Below are 24,704 nucleotides of genomic sequence, written 5' to 3' on the forward strand. Positions count from 1 at the left end.
ACAGAGGTTATTTGTCCCCTATTGACCTTTGGCCTGTTGAGAGATACAGTAGTTAAAGGTGCTATAGAGGATGTTTTGTTTTATACATTTTTGCAATATTACTTGAAACTGTCTTTACTAACTGATAAAAGACTATTTATTAGGTGCACTGAAAGGAATAATATCAATATACATCATATTGTCAATCACGTGCACATCTCTCACAAGGAACGCCACGGCAGTGATTGACAAGCCAGAGGGCCAATCGTTTACGCGATGATCACACAAACGAGTGGCTGATGTTTTTAAGGCCCTACCTCGTGCACAGATGATGTATATTAATATTATTCCTTTCAGTGCACCTAATAAATAGTCTTTTATCAGTTAGTAAAGACAGTTTCAAGTAATATTGCAAAAATGTATGAAACAAAACATCCTTTATAGCACCTTTAAGCAATAGAGTGCTGCAGAGATGATGTATTTCTGTAGGCCAAAACCCAAAAATGAGCATTTTAAAGGGGTCCTTGATTATGATTTATTTTTTTTTTTTACTTTAGTTAGTGTGTAATGTTACTGTTTGAGCATAAACCACTTCTGCAAATTGAGATATTTTCTTTTAAATAATTCTCTGTTTAAGGACTACAACAAATGTCTACAATGAGCTTAAAACTTCCCCTTTAACATTTCTGATTCCATCGTCCCAAAGTTTTAAGCTCAAGATATTTACAAGCCATATGTAACAGCCATTTTATTTCTGTAATGTATGTCAGAGTGAAACAGGATTTTTTTTTAATGAGAAATATCCTTTTTTTTTTAATCCGTAGAATTGATTGGATTGAAAAAAGTCCTTATATGATGAGGCAGAATGAAAATAAGAAAATAAGGTGATGTCAACCGAACAGGAAAGTCTTACTAGAGGTGGAACAAGAGTACACTTTTCTTTTATTTGGAATAATCTGCATTGATGAATTGCTTACGATACGACCAGAAAAAGTAAATGAGGACCATTTTGACTTTCATGTTGACTGAACAAATTATTTAGTAAATAAAATTATGTACTACAATATGTCATTAGAAATAAGGAGCAGTCAGCCTTTAATAAAACAGATTCTGGGAACTAACCCATAATGTGACCACTCAGAAATGCCTCCAGATCCGGCAGTTAACGGCAGTGTTTCCCCAGGAGGGCTGAAGGCGTGTGGTGAGAGGATTGAGAGCATCTTTGTGTCTCTGGAGGCTTTTTCTCAGAGGGAGAGAAATAGCATACGTGTGTAATCCACTTACACATGTGAGTCTACACACACACACACACACACACACACGAGGACTGGTCACATTTAATTATATCAGGCTATTACAGATGAGACCTATGGTGTATATATTGTGACGTTTGGGCTCAGAAAGTTTTTTTTTTTTTTTAATTATCACTTTTATTGTCATTAAATTTATCAAATCAGTAAATATATTTATAATGCAACAAAAGATTTCTATTTCAAGTAAATGCTATACTTTTGAACTTTCTATTCATCAAAGAATCCTGAAAAAATGTATCTTTGTTACAAAAATATGAAGCAGCACAACTGTTTTCAACATTAATAATAATCATAAATGTTTCTTGAGCAGCAAATCATCACATTAGAATGATTTCTGAAGGATCATGTGACACTGAAGACTGGAGGAATGATGCTGAGAAATTCACCTTTGATCACAGAAATTAATTATATTTTAATAATATTTCACAATGTTTTACTGTATTTTTAATCAAATAAATGAGACTTATCAAATCAAATAAAAAGAGACTTCTTTCAAAAAAAAAAAAAAAAATGATAACACTTTCTATGAAGACCATGCTTATAATGATTTATACTTATTTATACGTATTACTATTCTATAAATATATTTATAGAGACTCAATAAGATTTATACTGCATTATAAGAACAGTTATACATTTATATTATTTTTATAATTACTTATAAGCCATGCATTTACTTTTTCAATGTGGATGCTCACAAGCCATTATGATTTATAGATGATCACAAAATTGACACTTGTTTGCTGTATCAACTAGTTATCATGTCTTTAATGGCTAAAGTTTAGCATTAGAGGAAATGAATGGTAATTTTGATTTGTTAAAATCTGTATCTCGGTATTGCTTATAGCAATTTGGAATTATACTTGAAAACTATTGTTGCAGTGATTATTGTGACATTAAAAAAAGATACTTTTTTTTCAACTGTTTGTATTAATGGTTTCCATTTTTTTATTTCATTACAGGAATTGTTTATTAGTTACATTTACAAGTAAGCTTAAAATGTAAAATGAGCACATATTTGTGATTTCTTAACATTTAACTTAGGAAAATTGCATCCATTGTTTTCACTTTACTTAAAGCCAACAATGATGCATTTGTAAAGATTTGTAACTGTATTATTACTCACAATAAGTATTTATAAGAACACAACATGGCTATTAATAACAATATATTCACTAATTTGACAAATAAATCTGAATAAAAAGTCATTTTAACTATAATATAACATTATAGCAATGCACACTCTAAAAAAATGCTGGGTTAAAAACAACCCAAGCTGGGTAAAATATGGACAAACCCAGCAGGTTGGGTTAAAAGGCACTATTATGCCCTCTTTCACATGATGTAATATAAGTCTCTGGTCTGGTCAAGTTTCAGCTTAAAATGCCCCACAAATTTGCCCCTATTTGGGGGTGAGCAAAAACATGCCTTTTACTATATTAATATATTGCTGGCTAAAAAAATAAATCCAAAATTGGTTGAAAAAAATGGCTGGGTGAAAACAACCCAATCCCTGGTTTTGTCCATATTTAACCCAGCAGTTTTTAGAGTGGCAAGCTGCATCTTTCTAAATACATTCATAGAACCATACGACGGGCTAATTAATACTTATAAATCAGTGTATAATGAATTATGAACATGCATTGAAAAGGAAAATGCATGTCTTATAAGTAATTATAAAAATAATATAAATATCTGTTTTTATAATGTGGTATAGGTCTTATTAAGTCTTTATAAACAAAAATAAACAAAAATAGTAATACTTACTTATAAATAAGTATAAATGGAGCTATAATTCATTATAAGCACGATCTTCGTAGAAAGTGTTACCAATTTGTTTTTTTGTTTTTTTAATGTACCAAATTGTACTGAACCAAAACTTTTGAACAGTAGTGTGTCTGTATACAGTTAAGTAAATAAATCTATATTTTCATACTGGAGTCCACAAAGTCAGATTTTGTTTCCTGGATTAACTGAAAATAAATAAATAAATAAATCAATCAATCAATCTCAGATTTTGAGGCATTTCTTTGTTGTGAAAGCAAATTTGTAACAGTGAGTATGTGAACAACTTGGAACAAAAGGATCAGATCTTCTTGTTTCGCTTCTATAGTGCATATCATTTATATGTCAGAATATAAAAAAAGCATATTAAATTGCAAAAAAAAAAAAAGCAAAATAAAAACATTTTCACTAGCGAACTCCTCCTATACATATATACACACACACACACACACACACACACACACACACACTATTGCATGTTCAACCCTCCAGCTGTGTCCACTGATGTTAACATGCCCTCTACTTCCTGCTATCCTAATAGATTTATGTTAGCACTGAATAACACCAACACACACACACACACACACACACACACCAGTGCATCAGTATTTGTTTACAGATGATTCACAGCATGTGCAACTCAGAAGCCTCAACATGCTTTGATTTATCACCGTTACCAAGCACAGATGATAATAATACAATGTTTTTTTCATACAGTGATCTCAATTCTTGCCATTTACTACATGTAACTGCAAAACTTCACATCTTACCACTTTCACATGAACATTATTTAGAATTTAAGGAACTTTGACTATAGGAATTCTAATCTGTCTATGCAGTTTAAGCGGCAGTTATTTTATGCAACGGTACCACCGGAAGGCCAATTCACACACGCCGACCAACACGGACAATCACCAGATAACAGTATGCCACTTGTCAGACACTTCCCACGACGTGCCGATTCAGCACATTCAATCGGTGAAAACAAGCACAGACAGACACCAACAGACACTGACAGGCGTAACAACACACTGATCTGACCAAACCTGATGAAGTGTCTGCTGCCGCCTGTCAGTGTAGTGTGAACTGGCCTTAAAATGATCAAACCTCAATGCATCACCGCTTGCCGGGATCAAACCAACAACCTTCCCACCATTCAGAAAGTCTCGGGTGGTTTCTTTGTGAACATCAATCATAATCCACGGCCTGTAAACTCAGCTGTGAACAACTGCCAAAAAACATTCATGCATTCACGCGCTGGCGGCGGTTTTCGTGTTGATCCAGCTTGTGTGTGGCTCCAGTAAGACAGACGACGTTCTTTAGGAAGCGCTCGCTGTAGCGCCGGCAGAAAATGGATGGTCTGTTTTATTTATGCGCAGACTAATGATACGACTTGTCAAGCACTCAATGTAGAGAGTTCTCCAGAGGCCAAACCCTGCATCCATTCCAGCTTCCTCTTTCTACTTTATTTGCTTCCTGTGTTCTCTTTCTCTTCAGCAACACATTTTCCAGCAGATTCAGCTAGGGATGCCACAATTATAAGATTTTGTTTGCATTAAATTATTATACCTCACTTATCACTTATTACTTACAGTGTAAGCTTAGACCTTAAAGCATTTATCCACTGAAATTTTCTTTTGCATATTACACACAATAATATTTTAAATTCATAAAGAAAATTATTTTAGAAGTACTTTCTTATTCTATTTTAAGCATTCGGTCAGAAAAAAAAAATGTAATTGCAATAATTATGCTATTTCTAATATATTTTAGAATAAATAGAAAATAAAATCAAAAAGGCTTACTTATATATTTATTATGCTCGCCCAGACTGCATTGATTTGATCAGATATACAGTAAAATTGTGAAATTATTTTATACTTTTTTTTGCTCAAGAAACATTTCTGATTATTATCAATGTTGAAAACAGTTGTGCTGCTTCATATTTTTGTAGAAATGTGATACAATTTTTTTTTTCAGGATTCTTTGATGCAAAGAAAGTTCAAAAGAATAGCATTTATTTGAAATAGAAATCGTTGCACTCATTTCAAATAATGAGCCATAAAAATACCCTTATTTGTCAGTCACTATGTGGTTGAAGTGTGCATTGATTGTGATTATCACAAATAACTGCAATTAGATCAAATAATCACGATAAGGTGATTACATAATAATTGCGACAGACCGCAGCTCTCACTATGTATGTGAAACTTCCCTTTTCTCCTGCATCTGTTTACGTAATCGCTCTCTCCTCTCTTTCTGCCCTTACTGCCATCTCACATTCTCTCTATCTTTCCCTCGTTCTCTGATCTCCAGAGGGACAGTGACCTTAATGTCACATGGGACATCATCACGAACCTTCTGTATCCACAGAGACTGAGCTAAAACAACACAGATCGCCTCTGTAACACAATTCAGCACAACAGACAATCAATCACATCACTATAAAGAGTAAATATATTATACATTTAAAATTGAGCCTATATACACTTCTTAACTCCCTTTATGTCAAAAGGGAAAGGCAGCTTTATTGTGAAAGATTTATCAGTGATCTCCCATCATGCTCAGCCTTTCAAACAACTTTCTTTTTCACTGATCATCATGTCCTCCTATTTTTCAGCTCCTCCCCTACAACAATTCCCAATGCCTGACATCAAGTTCCAACTTATTTCTATTAAATATCCTGTTTCATTCAGAAATAGGCCATATTATGGATGCAATATAACAATATGGCCATTTTATGATGACTTTAAAGATGTTGTAAGAGATTTTTTACATGCCACATGAAAATGAAATGAAAAAATGAAAATGACTTTATATCTCGCCTTTCTTTTCTTAAAATTAAAAAATATAAACTTGCAATTGTGAGAAAAATGTCATAACTGCAAGATATAAACTCGCAATTGTGAGAAAAAAGACAGAATTGCGAATTTATATCTCACCATTCTGAATTTTTTCTTGGAATTGAAAGATATTATAAAGTCAGCAGTGAGACAATCTCACAATTGTGGGAAAAGATTTCGAAATAATGTCTAATAATTATCTAAAAAAAAAAATGCATATCTCGTAATTCTGACTTTTTTCTTAGTTGAAAGATATAAACTCGCAATTGTGAGAAAAAAGTCAGAATTAAAATATATAAATTTATATTTGCAAGTTATAAAGTCACAACTGGGAGACAAACTCGCAATTGCAAGAAAAGTGACAGATTTTTCTTAGAAGTGAAAGATATAAGCTTGCAACTGCAAGAAAAAAAGTCAGAATTGTGAATTTACTTCTGGCCATTCTGACTTTTTTCTTTGAATTGAAAGATATAAACTCTCAATTGCGAGTTATAAAGCCAGAATTCTGAGACATAATCTCGCAATTGTGAGAAAAGATTTAGAAATGCAAATTTATATCTCACAAATCAGATTTTTTTTCTTAGAGTTGAAAGCAATACACTCGCAATTGTGAGAAAAAAGTGGGAATTGAAAGATAAACTTGCAATTATGAGAAAAAAAAGTCAGAATTGTGAATTTTTATCTCACCATTCTGACTTTTTTTCTTGGAATTGAAAGATATAAACTATCAATTGCAAATTGTAAAGTCCGAACTGTGAAATGATCCTGCAATTGCAAGAAAAGAATTAGAAATAATATTTATCAAAAGATATTTCAAAATTCTGACTTTTTTCTTAGAGTTGAAAGACATAAGCTCCAATTGTGAAAAAAAAGACAGAATTGTAAGATATAAATTTACAATTGTGAGTTATAAAGTCAGAACTGGGAGACAAACTTGCAATTGTAAGAAAAAAGTCAGTTGCAAATTTTTATCTTGCCATTCTGACTTTTTTTCTTAGAAGAAGTGAAAGATATAAACCCACAATTGTGAGAAAAAAGTGGAAATTGAAAGATTGAATATAAAGTCAGAACTGTGAGACAATCTCGCAATTGTGAGAAAAGATTTAGAAATACAGATGTATATCTCGCAATTCAGACTTCAGAGTTGAAAGATATAAACTCGCAATTGCAAGAAAAAAGGTCAGAACTAAAAGATAAGCTTGCCAACGGGAGAAAAAATGTCAGAATTGTGAATTTATATCTCGCAATTCTGACTTTTGTCTTAGAAGTGAAAGATAAAAACTCCGATTGTGAGTTATAAAGTCAGAATTGTGAGATATAAACTTGAAATTCTGAGAAAAATGTCAGAATTGTGAATTTATATCTCGCAATTCTGACTTTTGTCTTAGAAGTGAAAGATATAAACTCACAATTGTGAGTTATAAAGTCAGAACTGTGAGATAAAAAGTCACAATAAGCTTTTTTATTTGTATTCCCTTGCAGAAACAAGCTTCCATACTTGAGATAACTGAAACACGTGTTCTAACAAATAAACTGTCAATCATTTTACACATTCAGGTTTGCTGATATCGGATTTGCTGCAATGCCTTTGCAGGCTGTGATTTTGGAGAGAGGGCTTTTAGTTGAAGAGATTGGGATGATCTAGTTGGGGGAAGTCTGTCAAAAGTCAGCAAGATGACAAACATCGCTTACACGATCTTTAAGAATCTGAACCCTTTAATATCGACTGTTATATGGGGGAAAAAAAGCAAGTTAATAAATAACTATTTATTTTATCTTCGTGTGAAATATCCTAATGATTCTTTAATTAGTGGTATGTGTGTGTAGTGTCTGGCCTTCTAAACGGGTTCTTTCATGTCTGTTTGAGAGATGTACAAAGAGCGCAGCTGCTTTGGCACATCTCTAAACCTGAACGTTTACAAACACACACACACACACTTTTATCTCACTGCCATCACCCTGTCTCATCTCACCCACACAAAACAGCCCAGAGCTGAGCAACAACACACACTCTTACTCACAGTTTCATCACACACTTCAATAGACCAACACTGTATGAACTAGATGTAGTGTGGGAAAACTCAATGAGGGAAGACAAAAAGACTCATCGTCCGTCACAAAGTAGAGAATAATCCCAAATTAAGAGTTTCCTGCTTCTCATATGTTTCTCCTGACAGAAAAACTCCAGTAATCTCATACTTGTCTCCTCTAGAGTTTCAGAACAGATCTTAACAATGTCTCAAACGTGATCAGATCTGCCAAGATAGTGGAAAGTAGTGGGAAAACATTTGTTGTTATGACTTAATGATCATATCATTTTTTTATGATATGATCTATTAAAGAACAACCTCTGAGAAATCAAGTTTTCTTCTTGTGCATCATGTAGATAAATTTCATCATGAAACGATAAACATTATTAGCTGTAGCAGACAACATCTGAATCCAACAGACACCAACCGTGAACCTTAATTTAGCTGGTCAATGAGAATCAGGTAATATCTGCAAACAGATTCCGGCTAATAGAATTCAATTTCAATAAATTCAATTACCCCACTTGAATATCTGCTTTGTGAGCATTGTGAACCAATTTTCTTAATATTAGCATTGCGGGGTGCTGTATTGTTCAGTGGTGCACGCTGAGAGAGTCTCATTCCCTGCATCCAGAAGTCCTTTGTTATGTACGCACAAAAGTGCATTCGTAATTGAAAAAGGAAAAACATACCACCATCTTGTTGAGGGAGACCCAGCAGTCGGATGGGAAGTCTTGCAGCATGGGCACCAGAAACTGCAGGCAGCCGTCCCAGTGGCACAGCAACAGCATCATCGCTATCAGGTTAATAATCCGCATGACCGCGCTCGCCAGGTCATACGTCATGTGGAAGATCTGTGAGGGGAGAATCACAGCACAACATTTGCAAAAGTTTGTGTCTTAAAAGTTATAAAATAAAAAAGTGGGAGCGTTCAGGAAACCTGTTTGGAAACATTTTTGCAATTCTTTTTGGAGCCACTAGAGACAAATTACACACTTCACCATTAAAAAACGGGGGAAAAGGAAACATTTTTAACGTTCAATTTATTAATGTTAATGTTGATTTCTACACATAGGCCTGACAAAACATTTTTAACATTTTACAAGTTTTATAAATGAACAGTTCAAGCTTTATGAATGAACGTGAATGAACAACAAACAATAATAGATTTATAAAATATCAATGCTGTAAAATTGTGGTTTGTTGTTAATTCATGATACCAGATGCATTAACTAACATTAAAGGGGTCCTTTATGATTTCACTTTTTTAACTTTAGTTAGCAGAGGTGTAAAGTCCAGGTTTAGAAAGTAAAAGTCCTACTCAGTATTTTGTTCCAATCACCTGAATTTGTTAATTATCAGTTTTTGAGCCAGGAGGTAGAACTAATTAATGAAATCAGCTGGCTGAGTTCATGGGTGGAATAAACATATGGCAGGACTTTTACTTTCTGACCCCTGGACTTTAAACCTCTGTTAGTTAATGTTGCTGTTTGACTACAACAAACGGCTGGTAGGGACTACAATGAGCTTCTTCCTGGGTTGGTGACATCACAAACCCTAAAATTTACATAAACCCCGCCCCTGAGAACACACAACAAAGGGGGCGGGGCCATGTTGGGCTGCTTTAGAGAAGAGGAAGAGTTGTTGTAGTAGAGTGTTGTTGTCATGCCGTCATTTTACACCAGACTGCTTCACAAACGAGGGTCAATTCAACGCTGGATTTGCACAAAAGATGAACATGACGGCACATGCTAGTGGATGAGTTGAATCAACTCCACAACAACTACATCAATTTATCCACTAACCATTCAGAAACATCCAGTTTCATTGTAAAAGTTGTAAGTTCTTCCTGAGTCTCTCCATCAGTGTCGACTCCGGTTTGAACAATGTAAGGCTGAACACCGTTACTGACAATCCTCAATCCTCCAAATAGAGGCAAATTTGACAAGCTATAATAAATGATCTGTGGGGGATTTTGAGCTGAAACTTCACAGACACATTCTGGAGACACCAGAGACTTACATTACATCTTGTAAAAGGGGCATTATAGGTCCTCTTTTACTAATTGAACCTTATTGTAAAGTGTTCCTGAAAAAATACATAACTGAATTTAATGTTTATGAATAATATTACTTGAAGGGGTAGTGTATAATTAAAAAAAAAGAAGTGGACAGAGGACTGACACTTTTGATTATACTGGTAAATATAATTATATATCCACAAACACAAAGGCCAAATTCCCTTAATCATTCATCACATTGAGAAAAAACAAAGAATATAGTTCTGATGTGCAGCAAAAGATCGTTGAGCTTCATAATATAGAAAGTAGCTGTAAGAAAATAGATAAAGCACTGAAAATCCCAATTTCCTCTATCAGGGCAATAATTTGTTCCAATTAACTAAAGATGTTACAAATCTGCCTGGAAGAGGACTTGTGTCTAAATCATCCTAATGTGAAGTGAGAAGGAAAGTTTGAGTGGCCAAAGACTCTCCAAATATCACAGCCAGAGATCTGCAGAGATTAGTTGAGTCTTGAGTCTCAGAAAGTGATAAAAAAAATTATCAAACAGCACATCACCACAAGTTGTTCGGGAGGGTTTCAAGAAAAATCTTCTGCTCTCATCCAGAATCAATCTCCAGCATATTCAGTTGTCAGACAAGACTGGAACTTTAAACGGGACAAGCTTCTATGGTCAGATGAAACTAAAAAAAGAGCTTTTTGGCAGCAAACCCACCAGATGGGTTTGGTGCACACATGGATAAAAAGTACCCCATGCCCACGGTTAAATATACTGCTGGATCTTTAATGTTGTGGGCCTATTTTTCTGCTGGAGGTCCTGGACATCTTGTTCAGATACATGTCATCATGGATTCTATCAAATACCAACAGATAAAAAATCAAAACCTGACCGCTTCTGCTAGAAATCCAATTATGAGTCGTGATTGGATCTTTCATCAGAACAATGATCCAAAACAAACATCAAAACCAACACAGAAATGTGTCACTGAGCACAAAATGAAGCTTCTGCCATGACCATCCCAGTCCTCTGACCTGAACCCTAAAGAAAATGAGTGGAGTGAACTGAAGAGAAGAAGCACCAGCATGGAGCTGGAATCTGAAGGATCTGGAGAGATTCTGATCTCTGATCTCTTCTCAGGTGTTCTCCAAACTCATCAGGCATTATAGGAGACGAATCAGAACTGTTTTCTTGGCAAAAGGAGGTTGCAAAAACTATTGAATAAAAGGGTGCCAATAATTGTGGCCAACGTGTTTTGGATATAAACATTTATTTCATAATGTGACTTCCCCCCACACTTTCAATTCTTTTTCTTCAGTGGAAGGTTAGATTTTTGCTAATTTTATGAATTAAAGATCAAAAGGACAAACAATGCAGATTTATTTTTACAGTCATCTTTGATCATATTTAACAAGGGTGCCAATAATTCTGAGCACCACTGTATTACGCTGTTTGTTCAGTAGATTTTCTTTCTGGCACTTTGTTGTCCAGAGGGTTTGTCTAAAGCCCAGCAGCAGCTACGCACAAACCTCCTGAGATTACTTAGTGAAAAGAGAAAGCTACTTTGCACGTAGCTAATCAGACCTTTGTGAACAAATGTACCCAAAGGTCTCGTTCGTCACTCTGTTCATGTTTTCCATAGCAGATTTTTCATCTATATTTTTCATCTTTCATCTCTCTACAGAATTTCAAAGCAAATAAACAGATGAAACGGCTTGTATCAACAACATTCTCCAAGAGAAATCTACATGAACTGTTTGGTCATAATTGACAAGTTATCCCATTTAACAATGTGCCATCATTGGTCACACAATAACATTACTTAAAAGTAACATTCCCCAACACTGATGTTCACAAAACTCCTGGATCCATTCCGAAGGCTTTTCTATTGACCTGCTCTCTGAAGAAACATTGACTCAGGCCCTGAAATCCCAGCTTAATTAATGAGCCACATCAAGCTTCTTCCACATCAAATGACCATCAGACACTGGACATTTGCTCCTGCTCAAAGCAGACCATCAGTCAGTGTACAACTGCACAGCGAGACACTTGCTACACGCCTCACGGACACTGAGAGCGTCATGTGGTCGGTTCAACTGAACATATGCCTCCATAAATCACATAAACTAGTTATGTTAAGATATACGATAACAAGAAATTATTGTGAATCATGAGCATTTGATCATAAATGAAGGAAAACATTTTAATCAGACAGTGTCGTATTGTACTGAATTTGTTTACACTGTACTAATATACAAAATTACAAGTTTTGAAAAGTTAACTTCAATTGTTTGTGCTTTATTCACTCATCTTCAACACTGAGCCTTTGCATTGTCTGAGATTCAGATGATGATTTGTTCACTCACTCTGTATAATCTAATTTCCTGAGTTGTTTTCCAGTGCAAACGCTAACTAAGAGATTTGGATGTCGTATCTGGTTTCCATGAGGACAGCTGGGATTTGCTGGAGCACAGAGGAGCTTTCCTTCCTGTCGAGCAGGATACAGTACTCAGTCCTGGCAATCCACCTTTCTTCAATGCATCAAGTAAACTAGATAACAACAATTATATTCTGCTTTGTTACACCGCCGTTAAAAGGTTTGGGCTCCAATTTATCTTGCAGTCAATAATTTTATCCCTTTAAACTCATCTTTGATAATCAAAATGACACATTTTTTCCAGTGAAAATAATTTCTTCATGCCTTGAAATAGCTTAAATGTAACTCTACACTCTTGCTTTATTTAGTATCCATGAATATTTAGTAGCAGAATAGTAATGCGTTTTATGTATCGCTCTCTACGACGTCTGACTCGAACACATAACGGTAATTAATATGATTAGCCTTTGGCCTTTCTTAAAGGTGTTCCTGTGCTCACTGTGGAAAAGCCCCAACTCACACGTTGACAGGATTGGTTATATGTTTGTGACGGTAGGAAACTGTGTGTCTTTGGTAAACTGCCGTTTAAAGGAGAAAGACTCAGGAATGGTGTTGAATTATGAATTTGCACATGGTTTGTCTAAGAGCATATTAAAAACACCAAATAAACATATAAACAACATTAAAAACTCAGGGGGACTTTAAGAAATTAACACGTATTCAGCAAAGATGCATTAAATTGATCAAAAGTGAGAGTAAATATATTTATAATGTCTTATAATGTCAAAAGATTTCTATTTCAACATTGTTTTCAACTTTCTATTCATAAACAAATCCTTGGGGGGGGGGGGGGCAGCACAACTATTTTCAACACTGATATTAATCAGAAATGTTTCTTGAGCAGCAAATCAGCATATTAAAATGATTTCTGAAGGATCATGTGACACTGAAGACTGGAGTAATAATGCTGAAAATTCAGCTTTGATCACAGGAATAAATTACATTTACATTCACTATGTATTTGCATAGAAAACAGCTATTTTAAATTGTAATAATGTTTTACAATATTACTGTTTTTACTATATTTTGGATCAAATAAATGCAGGCTTGCTGAGCATAAGAGACTCTCAAAACATTTCTGAAAAGAAAGCAGAATGACCTCAAACATTTGAAAGGTATGTCTGTGAAATAATCTACACATTTACTTTGGGACAGACAGAAATTCTGCTTACGTTGTCTGCCGTTATTTAAGTGTTCATGTTTCTGTAAAACATTTCACAGGACAAATGTTTCAACACCAGTGCATTATTGTGGTATCATCAATTTCTTGCACCTAAAAGACACATAAACATAAAACAAACTGGTCATTTTACACGTCTCACGGCTCTCAGACAGATCAAGCTGCTTTTCTTTCATTTTATCATTCGTCTACTGTAATGCTAAGCCATTAAGCCATTAGTTTAACTTCCTCACATGCACAGAGTGTCTTTGGTTGGTTTGGCATAACAAGAAATCTATTCTAAATGCTTATTGATGCAACAGCCATTTCTGTTTGACTCGAAAATCACAATGTATTAACTGGCTCTTCCAGGTGAATGAAAACAGCGCTCAGAAACGCATAATCATAAGGATAATACAATTACAGCAGTCCTGCAGCGTGACGATGAATCAGACGTCTAATCAACACGCAAGAGTCTGTTTAAAAGCACCTGAAATGGCAAAAGACTATACTAAGAAAAAAATGTCAATTGCAATCTCACTTCATACTTCAACTTCATACCATAGCGGAATAATTTCTACAAATAATTACTTTTATTGTCTATTCCTTTAGAAAACCATCTGTGTATAAAACATTGACCAGAGGAACCTTTAATGAAACTTTAATGTGGGGAAAAGGAAATATTCATACATTCATTCATACATACACTTTCTAAGCGGAGGTCATTTACAGGAAGGAACGGAGCACTTTATGTTTGTAGACCGAGTTGCATGTCGTGAATGCAAACGCTCGGTGTCTCACCTTTACTGCACTTTCCTACAGGAGCTGAACAGAAAGTTAACAAGTCAGGTATCTGTACAGCACTGGTCTAATTGCATACTGCAGACAAATGACCAATCTCAACCTCATAATTATGCAAAGTAGCCACCCGTGACTGCACCGCTGGCCCACCTGATCCACCCGCAGCATCTTAATTGATAAAAGATAGCTATCTTACTCAAGTGCTCTAGACCTGGAGGTTATTCAGTTAAATCTGGAGGGATCAAAAGTTATTGATGGACAACAGGAGTTCAATTTTAAGTCCGAAAGCCTCACGTCTGTTTTTAATGAACAAACTATTTTCCAAGTCAAATAAGATGCTTTACCACAGGGAACGTTTAAAGTCATATTGGTAATCCAAATTGTCCCAAAGTAAAAGACCCTTAATGTCTTCTCTCTTTTTTTTTTTTAATGGGTACCTGATTATCACACTGAAAGCATAATAAGTGCTAATTAAGTAAATTATTAAGAGATTTAAGTGGCACTGAGCAGTCAATGTTAATTAAAACCAACTATTTGTCTTGAAACTAATTAAATTATGAGTTAAGATCTTTATTTTCTCTCCTTGTAAGAGTGACAGCTACTATAGCTAAATGAATCAATTGTGGGATATATTTGTTTATATATGTTTTGGTCACTTTATGCATTATTCATTTTTGTGTGTGTAGATATATATACACTCTAAAAAATGCTGGGTTGTTTCAACCCAATTTTGGGTCAAATATGGACAAACCCAACCATTGGGTTAAATCTCTAAATTATTTTTTTTTAACCCAACAGTTGGGTTTGTCCATTTTTGACCCAAAATTGGGTTGATACAACCCAGCATTTTTTAGAGTGTGTGTGTATATATGTATATATATATATATATATATATATATATATATATATATATATATATATATATATATATATATATATATATATATATATATATATATATATATATATATATATATATATATATATATGCCTCAAAGCGATTTCAGTGTCACATGACCCTTCAGAAATCATTCTAATATGCTCATTTGCCGCTCAAGAAACATTTCTGAAAACAGTTTTTGTTTATTAATACTTTTGTGGAAACCATTATAAAACATTTTTTCAGGATTCTTAGATGAATGGAAAGTGCAAAAGAACAGCATTTACTTGAAATCTTTTGTAACATTATAAATGTCTTTGTCACTTTTAATTCAATTAAAGTATCCTTGCTGAATAAAAGTATTGATGTCTTTCAAAAAAAAAATCTTTTAGTGTATATTTATTTACAAAAGCATTTTAAAACAAAACAAAAAATGCTACTCGAAGAGATTTTTTGAGAGAAGACAAACAAACCATTGAATCTTAAATCAATTCAAGAAACCTAAAACATGAAAATAAATCAAAACTATCTCAAATGTCATTTTTTCTACTGATGAGACTCCTGAAGTGACCCCTTTTCTCAAAAACATTGAAACTTTATGAGAGCAAAATGAGTCATTAATCATTTTGATCTACTTTCTCAGAAAAAATGAAAATTTTAATTGTGTATCTGCTATTTTGTCAACTTTTAGGAGTACATTAGCATATACGTGATCTCCAGCACTGCATTACAATCATCACAAAGTTGCTTAATTATATATTGTCACCATTGACTGATAGAGGCTTTCACACTGAGCTTTAATTACAGACAAAAGTGTGTCTTCCCCGTTTCAAAAGCCATCAGATGTCCGCTTGAGTCTGTCTGGACCTTGATAAGACAACAGTCAACACGCTTGTGATCAATTAATCAGTGTTAAAGTCCCCATCTGCTCTCTGCAGTGGTCTGCGCCCATAACACAGAAAAATCAGAAAGAAATATCAAATGTTTCTCCTAGACAACAGTGAGATTAAATGAGCTAGGTTTGATGATAACATTTAGATTTTAAGATGTTTCTAAGGAGAAAAGGATTGTTTCAGAAGAGATCTCAACAATGTTTCAAAACAAGATACCAAAGTCTGCCTTCAAAAGTCATGAACTCACATATTTGTCATCAGCTGATGAGATGAATCAGGTGTGTTTGATTAGGAAGATTTTTTTTTTTTTTTTTCATTTTTGATAATCCATTACCCATGGATGTATGTCACAATATGAAAGAAAATATCTAGTGCTACTTAAACAAAACTTAAAGGAGACATGTCCCCAGAATGTTTCTGACTTTCCAACTCAAAATACCCCACAGATCATTTATTATACCATGCCCAAAATGCCCCTTTTTGGGTGGGAGCAAAAACACGTTGTTTTTGTGTGTGTATCTTTAAATGCAAATGAGCTGCTGCCCCCTTTTCCATAAGGGGGCAGTGCCTTTACAGCTTGTGCATCAGGTACTCCGGCAACAACAAAACAGGAGAAACAGTATGGGGCTGATTCCACAGAACACATTTTTGCATCCCACTGCGCTGCTTTTCCATTATTGCGCTATGCGCTAGACGAACCTTGTGTTTTTTTGTCTCCCATTCAACGGCCATTCACACACAATGAGTCTTTGCGTCTAAAAATGTGAGGCGCAAACAGTGCAAAACGCAAGGTGTTGAAATAAATTTTTTAAAAGTTAAACTTCCTTTAACTTCTAAAAGCGCTGCATTTATAGCGTGCCATTTCCTGTGCGAGATGCCGTAAAAGATGCAAGACGCGAGCGCAACGATCAAACACGTCCGCCTAATGCATTTATATAGAATAGTCGTGCAGGTGAATGGAAAAACATGGTCTGTGTTCATTAATACAGTAAACAACAAAACATTTAGACTGTTTATCAAGTAGATGAGACATTCTTGTGTTTCCTTTCAACTAGCTGCTCTAGCGAGAAGATACACATGGTGGACTGTGTACAGCTCAATCAGGGGAGGAGCTTAGCTAATGTTTTTGGTGAAGCCTGCTACATTGTGACGTCACAATGTTTAGAAAATGCAAACAAGTCGTTTTGAGACACAAGGAGTGGGTGGATTTTTGCCATTATATGATGGTTGTGTACACACACTGCCAATCAAAAACCATGAATTTTGCATACTAGATCCGCTTTAACTCAAAAGTCTATTAAACCTCCTGAGTTATAAAAGAGCAACATCTGAGTGTTTTGGCTCGGTAGGCTCATGGTTCAACTGTGCCAACTGGGACTGGCACATCTCTGTACATAGATATGATAGATATGGAACTCTGTGTATATGCATTTGATGAGATATCCAGTACTGTTTGTGTGAGATTGTGGTGGTGTCTGTTGACGTACCTCTTCCCACTGGTGAATGTAGCGGATAAGCCGAGAGAGACGCAGCAGCCTCAGCAAGCTCAGGATTTTAGTGAAACGCACAATCCTCAGTGCTCGCGCCGTCTTGTACACCTCCGAGTCTATGCCCTTCTCCACGATCAGAAAGATATAATCCACCGGAATGGAAGAGACAAAGTCCACCACAAACCAGGTCTTCAGGTACTTCTTCTTAATGGTCTTGGGGTCCAGGATGATGTCGGAATTGTCCTCGATAATGATGCCCGTGCGGAAGTTCAGCACCAGGTCCATGAGGAAGAAGGTGTCAGAGACCACGTTGAAGATGATCCACGGAGTGGTGGTCTCTTCTTTGAAGAAGGTGATGCCGACAGGAATAATGATCAGGTTGCCCACCATGAAGAGAAGCATGGTGAAATCCCAGTAGAACCTGCAAGAGAGACAGGAAAGTCATTGGCTTTATCCAACACCATCATTAGCCTGTGCTAAGCAATTTATCCTGGGTAGGTTTTGTGATTTCACTACTGAACATCTGGGTTGATGTTTGTTACGGTCGGTGGTTCAATCTGTGTCATCTGTTTATTTTTGTTGTTCATTTTGGCGTCGCTCTATCTCTATGAATAGCATGCTCTCTTTCTCTTAGGTTGACACACCTGTTCATCATTTGAGAATTAGCTGGTTGAAATCAGCTAAAAAGACACCAGTGAGGAGGACAAATTGCAACCCAGCCAGCAAAGCAGCGTCTTTATGTTTTATGTTATGCTTGTTTTGCTAGGTTTTATGTTTTATATTTCTCTTTATTAGTTGTTGTCCGCTACGTTAAAATTTTCCATGGTTGGTACATCATTTGAGTTTGTTTATATATTGTCTTGAGTGAATGATTAAAATCGTTCTGAGCAGTATCGTTGTTCACTTATATTTGTTTATACTACGTTATCTTTCCTTTTTAAATGACTTTACCAGAAGGGAGGTCGTAACATAAAGTGGGGGCTCGTCCGGGAAGTGAATTAGGTATTAGACAGTGATGTAGGGACTAAAAGTTTTGTAAGCTTAACTCTCCGGGTATTTAGAGTAATCCAGCTTGGCCATATTTGTATTTTTATACTCACCTGTATATTTACGTCTCACAATGACTGTGTTTACCTTCACAAAACTATTACCATATAGAAACCATAAGTTCAGCTTCGGTACCATAAGGAAGCTGAACTATCAAGTTTTGAGTTTGTAGTACTCATGCATGTTAATTACTCCTAACTTGAAGTACGGAGTTAGCTAACTCATACATTTTGAAAGCAATTAACATAAAATATTTAGTTAATTAACTTTTTATTTTGAGTTCTTGCAAATCAAATGATTTATTTACATTGTAAACCCTGATAAGTTGTCAGAGCTCAAAAAAAGTTGAATGAGAATTTAAGGTAAGAAACTCTAAGTAAGATTTTTATTGTTCTTAACTTGAAATTTGAGCACATAATTTATAAAATTACTTAAAATTATCAGGTTATCTCAATGAAAGTATGTAATATTAACAAATGTAGCCTTATTAAAGCAATAATAACCATGCAAACAACTTATTTGCAATATCCACAGTAATCGAACGTTCATTTATAAAAATACTAATATTAGATACAAATTAGACACAGAAAGGTGTGAAAAGTCAAGCTACTGAAACATTTTTTTTTACAAACATTTAAAGAAACATCATGACCTGCATTTTGCAATGTTGTCATGCTGTTCTTGAGTGCTTTTGTTAAAGATATGCATGAGAATAAATGAGTCAGTTAAATTACTGTCCAAAATTCTGCAGGCATCTCCAGTACTTCCAGATCAGAATAGCAGGAAAAGCAAACAAATGTTTTAATTTATTCTGATTATGTCAATTAAATGCATAGAGAAATATTCTAATAGCTGTCAATCCAATAAGAGTCTAATGTGAACATTTCTAATGAGAATATTACATATTCATGATATAATTAATCGGATTATTACTGTAACATTTTGTGTTGTGAGTATTATAATGCTCTCAGCATGCATGTCACCCACACACGGTACATTTAACAGGTTTTGTTTTGAAAACAACACTAAAAATCAATAACATTAGCATTGCAATGAAGCAATGCATGAGAAGGCTTTATATTGACCTTGTAAAAAGGGCTAGAGTGCTGAAAAACCTCACAAGACCCTTGATATTTGAGAGTCTCAAACGACTGTGACGGGTGCAAGTCAATTCCTGAGGGTCTGAAATAAAGCATGGAGCGGATATGATCCGTTTCCACGTGGTGCTCGCACACGTGTGCAACTCAAGGTCACAGCAGAGCGCGCTAAGGTGCATGCTGACTCATAACTGGAGACTGATGCAACTCATGCACAATGGCAGGCTCTTTTTGTGAGGTTTGCACAGCTGATAGTCTCTAAGAAGTGTTGAGGGTCTTTGATATGTCAAGATGACATTTGAATGGAGTGGGAGTGCTGAAAAAACATCAGTTTCAGGTTTTTCTATGGAGACTATGCAAAATAAAAAGGATGTACGTATTGCATGCAACCTCATGCGGAAATTGCATGCATTCACATTTTCATCATTCAGCTGCATTTATGTAAAGACATTATGAGCCAAACAAAGTCTCAACGCTCAAAAATGATTCAATGATTCACATCCCACATAATCATTTAAAGTAACATATTTACATGTTGCATAAATGAAAGAAAATGTGAAATGTAATCTGATGCATGAACTCTGAGCAATCAAGTCTTCCAGTAGTTTTAATAAGATGCAAATCATAGTCTGACTGTGGCGCTGTCCACTCAGTGAGGTGCTGAAATGACGTTCCTCACTGATACAAAAATAATGCATGACAATATGACTGACTCTTTGTACAATAACACTAGACTGAAAGTTTGGCACACACTTAAATTGTATTTATGGAAGTCACTGTTTTTCATGCTTCAATATTTTAAAACCAAAATCAGTAACACTTGAGATATATACATTGTGTGGCCTTGAGGCAATCAGATTATCTCAGAATGAATTTGATTATCTCAAAATCTAATTCAGCAAGATACCTACTGGACAAAATTGCTTATGTGCTTCAGTGTATTTGGTCTGTATATTGTTATGGTTTTCTTGTCAAACAAATTTGATCTAGTCGGTAAAAAATAAATTTAACTCAGCATAAAAACTGAACAAAAAAATAATTATATGTGCCATACAGTCTAAAATCACAATGCTATTGCTTTTTTGTTTTATTTTTTGGTTAGATAACATACCTCAATTTTATGACAGAACAAAATAATACTTGTGTGTTTAGGTTTGGCTGCTTTTGAGGGCCAAATTGTGAAAGTGTCTTCACAAACATTGCAAAAGATGCTAAAGCATTAGTTCACTTCAGAATTCAAATGTCCTGGTAATTTCCTCACCCCCATGTCATCCAAGATGTTATTCTTTCTTTCATCAGTTTTTGAGGAAAACATTCCAAGATTTTTCTCCATATAGTGGACTTCACTGGGTTGAAGGTCCAAATGTCAGTTTCAGTGCAGCTTCAAAGAGCTCTACACGATCCCAGATGAGGAATAAGAGTCTTATCTAGTGAAATGATCAGTCATTTTCTTAAATAAAATAAAATAAAATAAAGTATATACTATTTAACCACAAATGCTCATCTTGCACTGCTCTGCGATGCTCCACTCATTACATAATCACGTAAAGATCACGCGTGACGTAGGTGGAAGTACTGTAGGGTGAAAAACTCATCTCATTTTCTCCTCCAACTTCAAAATCATCCGACATCTTTGTTTTACCTTTTCTTTTTGTAAAGGGGTTTGATTTAGTCTTTGCATGTTCTCTTTGTAAACACTGGATCGCTACTTCCGCCTACAGTACGTCGCGCGTGACCTTTCCAACGTGATTACGTAATGTGTGGCACATCACAGAGCAGTGCAAGACCAGCAAATGTGGTTAAAAAGTATATAATTTTTTTTTTTTTTTTTTTTTTAAGAAAATGACTGACTCTTATTCCTCTTCTGGGATCGTGTAGAGCTCTTTGAAGCTGCACTGAAACTGACATTTGGACCCATTGAACCCCAGTGAAGTCCACTATATGGAGAAAAATCCTGGAATGTTTTCCTCAAAAACCTTCATTTCTTTTCGACTGAAGAAAGAAAGACATAAACATCTTGGATGACATGGGGGTGAGGAAATCTGAATTCTGAACTAATACTTTAAAAACAGACTGGTGAGGTGAGCACAAATAAAGTATTCGAAAGGGTCATAAATCAGCCTAATTACGCTTCACTTTAAATCTACTGATCAACAGGTTTGTGTGAGCGGTTGGTTTGGGGTTCGCGAAATCCAGTGGGATAATATTCATGACGCTTTAATGACAGCAGTACTCGAGCTGACATAAGCAAAAACTGAAGATCGTGTTGATGCAGTTAACATGAACTAACAATGAACAATACTTAATAATCTTACTTAATGTAAATGAAGCATCAACATTAACTAACAGATCAAAAGTAGTATCTGTAAACAGTTAATGTGAACTAAAGGGAACATGAACATTTTTTTAACCAACACTTAAGGTTAATGAATGCTGTAAAATATTCTGCTCATTGTTAGAGACCGTAGTGTTACCAATGCATACAAATATAACATTTTCCAAAATCCCAAAGCGATCTCACACTTTTGAATCCCACACAGTCGCTATTAATCAATACGTCCAAAGTTTCTCCAAGCAGCTGCACGCACTCTCTCTCTCTCTCGAGCTCTTACCTGAAGTCGCTGTAGGGGTGAATGATCCAGTTGCCCGCCGATTTCACGCGCTCCTGCTCCTTCTCCACCGCCTTCTGGCTCCCGTACATGCGCAAGGAGAATTTATTGACCCCGGGCTGCAGCATGCTGCTGAACTGCCGCTGCATGAAGCTCGCCTGGCTGCCCCGGGTCTCGCTGTCCTCCTGAGCTCCATCCTCGGATTTGAGGAACGTCACCGAGTTCCGGGGCTGCTGCGCGCCGTGGATGGAGGACGAGGCTTTTCTGCTGGGGGTGTTGGAAAAGGACACTTTGGAATCCTTCTTCTCCGGGACCCCGGGGTTCGAGGCGTCCTGCCCCTGCGTGCTGGTTCCGTCCACGCTGGTCGTTGAATTGCAGGCTGTCCGCTTACACCCGTCCGTCTTGGACATGATGGACCGGAGGCTCCCGGTGCCGGAGTCCCGCCTGCACTCCCCGTTCTTGTTGCATTTCATGCTGGAAAGCGGTGCTGTGGGATTGCCGTCACCTTCGGCAGCATTACAAGCCTCTACCGTCACGGTGGCCACTACGGTAGACGCTTTGCCTCTTCCTCCTCCGCCCTTAACGGTGTCGTGGCGACCCGCAGGAGCAGCAGCAGCATCAGTCGGGCGCGCATCAGTGGAAGTGGAGCTCCTCCTGGACGCGCCTGCTCCTCCCCCTCCTCCTCCCGGTGCGCAGCTCTTAATCTGGGCGCTGTTCCCTCCTCCTGCTCTCCTCAGCCGCGGATGCTGAAACTTGGATTCCTCCTCCCCGTCGTCCGTCTCCTCTATGGCGACGTGATTGGGTTTCGGGTTCGACCCGGCGGCATCAGAGTTGGACTCCAGGCAACTCTTGGCGGTGCTGTTCCCGGCGCAGTGGTACGCGGGCGCGCTCTTATGCGCCGCTTTCTTCATCGCGGCAACATCCGAACCAGGCGAGAGCTCATTCCGGTCCATGTCATTCACCGGATCAGATCTGGCCTGTAATTATCTTTGCGGGAAACCAATCAGCAGGGATGATGGGTGATAGAGAGAGAGAGAAAGAGAGAGAGAGACCTACGTGATTTCTTTGCCAACAAAATGAAACAGCTTTTAGTTTATTAACTGTTTGTTGGGTCACTCTCTGAGTGCATTTTCCATTTCAGTAAGTTCTGTTGGATTTTAAACGCTCTAACAGATAAACAATGTTGCATTGCGTCATTTCAAGCTATTTTAGCTATATAATACAATTTTGCGATATATTATATCTTCTGATAACAGGGTTGGAAGTTATTCAACTAATTCAGGCATTTTGCTCAAGGTCATGACTTATAAAATACAAAATACCTTACAAATACATGCACTTCCTAAAATTATGATGCATAGTCACACTTCAAGTGTTTTAATAACATATACAGAATTAAAAACTGCGAGAAAATGAATACAATGTACTGCCAAAATTAGCATATAAGAAGCAGAAGTTGGAAGCATGGGTCTGGGAACTGGCCAAAAACACATCCTCACTACTATAAAGGAAACATTTCATAAATGTTAATGGATTGCTGATGTTTTTACACGCCCATAATATCATAATAAAATGCGAGCAACATTCTTTATTTACGCGTATGAGCACGTTTTGTTTTATTCATTCATTTTCTTCACAGTCCTGCTGACTTGAAAAAGTGATCAATCACAAGTCTGTTGTGTTCATCCAGATATCTATAAATGACTAAGGTCACAGGCATAAACAGATGGCTGGAATATCTGTAGCTACTATTGTCGCATAAACAATCTGGCACTCTTTTTTTTTTCTAAAAATGCAGATGTCGTCATGGCGTTATGATGTCATAACAGTCGAGGATGCGCTCAATGACAGTCAACAGTGCATTCAGACTGCTGTTTGCCGCCACCTACTGGCATAAAGACGGAACTACAGCAAGAGTTTTTGACAGCCACTGGGGTCACTCCGCTTTAAAGACCTGTTGAATGTCCTCAGAAACCAGACGGCACGAATACACCTGCCATATGCACATTAGAGAGGAAAAAAAAAAGATCCCATAGAGAAAAAAATAAGACCTCATGTGCCGAGATGTTATTCAAGTAATAATGCAGCAACAATCTTCAGCATTATTTTATATCAAACATCTATAGAGCGTAAAAAAGAACTGTTGGTTTAACTTAAAACAGTAAGTTATCTGGTTGCCTTAAAATTTGAGTTCATTGAAATTAAAAATTTAAGTTAATACAATGAAGAAACTCAAAATATTATGTTATCTGAACAACATTAAGTAAGAGGATTCGACAAAAGAAAAAAATGTTGATAAATCGTGAAAATAATTTGTTACAGT

General features: G+C 36.2%; 1 protein-coding gene across 1 annotated transcript in view; it reads right to left on the reverse strand.

Annotated features, from left to right (window-relative positions):
• The window catches only part of LOC137003024 (potassium/sodium hyperpolarization-activated cyclic nucleotide-gated channel 2-like), a 56,643-nt gene extending 33,774 nt beyond the window's left edge, over positions 1 to 22,869 (reverse strand). Inside the window, exons 1-3 of the mRNA XM_067363032.1 lie at positions 22,385 to 22,869; positions 17,626 to 18,049; positions 8,643 to 8,804 (exon numbers count right to left, since the gene is read on the reverse strand). Of these exons, the coding sequence (XP_067219133.1) occupies positions 8,643 to 8,804; positions 17,626 to 18,049; positions 22,385 to 22,854 (1,056 nt within the window). The 5' untranslated portion in view covers positions 22,855 to 22,869. The remainder of the gene's footprint in view (positions 1 to 8,642; positions 8,805 to 17,625; positions 18,050 to 22,384) is intronic.
• Positions 22,870 to 24,704: the final 1,835 nt, after the last annotated feature.

Source organism: Chanodichthys erythropterus, chromosome 16, assembly GCF_024489055.1.
Source record: "Chanodichthys erythropterus isolate Z2021 chromosome 16, ASM2448905v1, whole genome shotgun sequence".
NCBI classification, from domain to species: Eukaryota; Metazoa; Chordata; class Actinopteri; order Cypriniformes; family Xenocyprididae; genus Chanodichthys; species Chanodichthys erythropterus.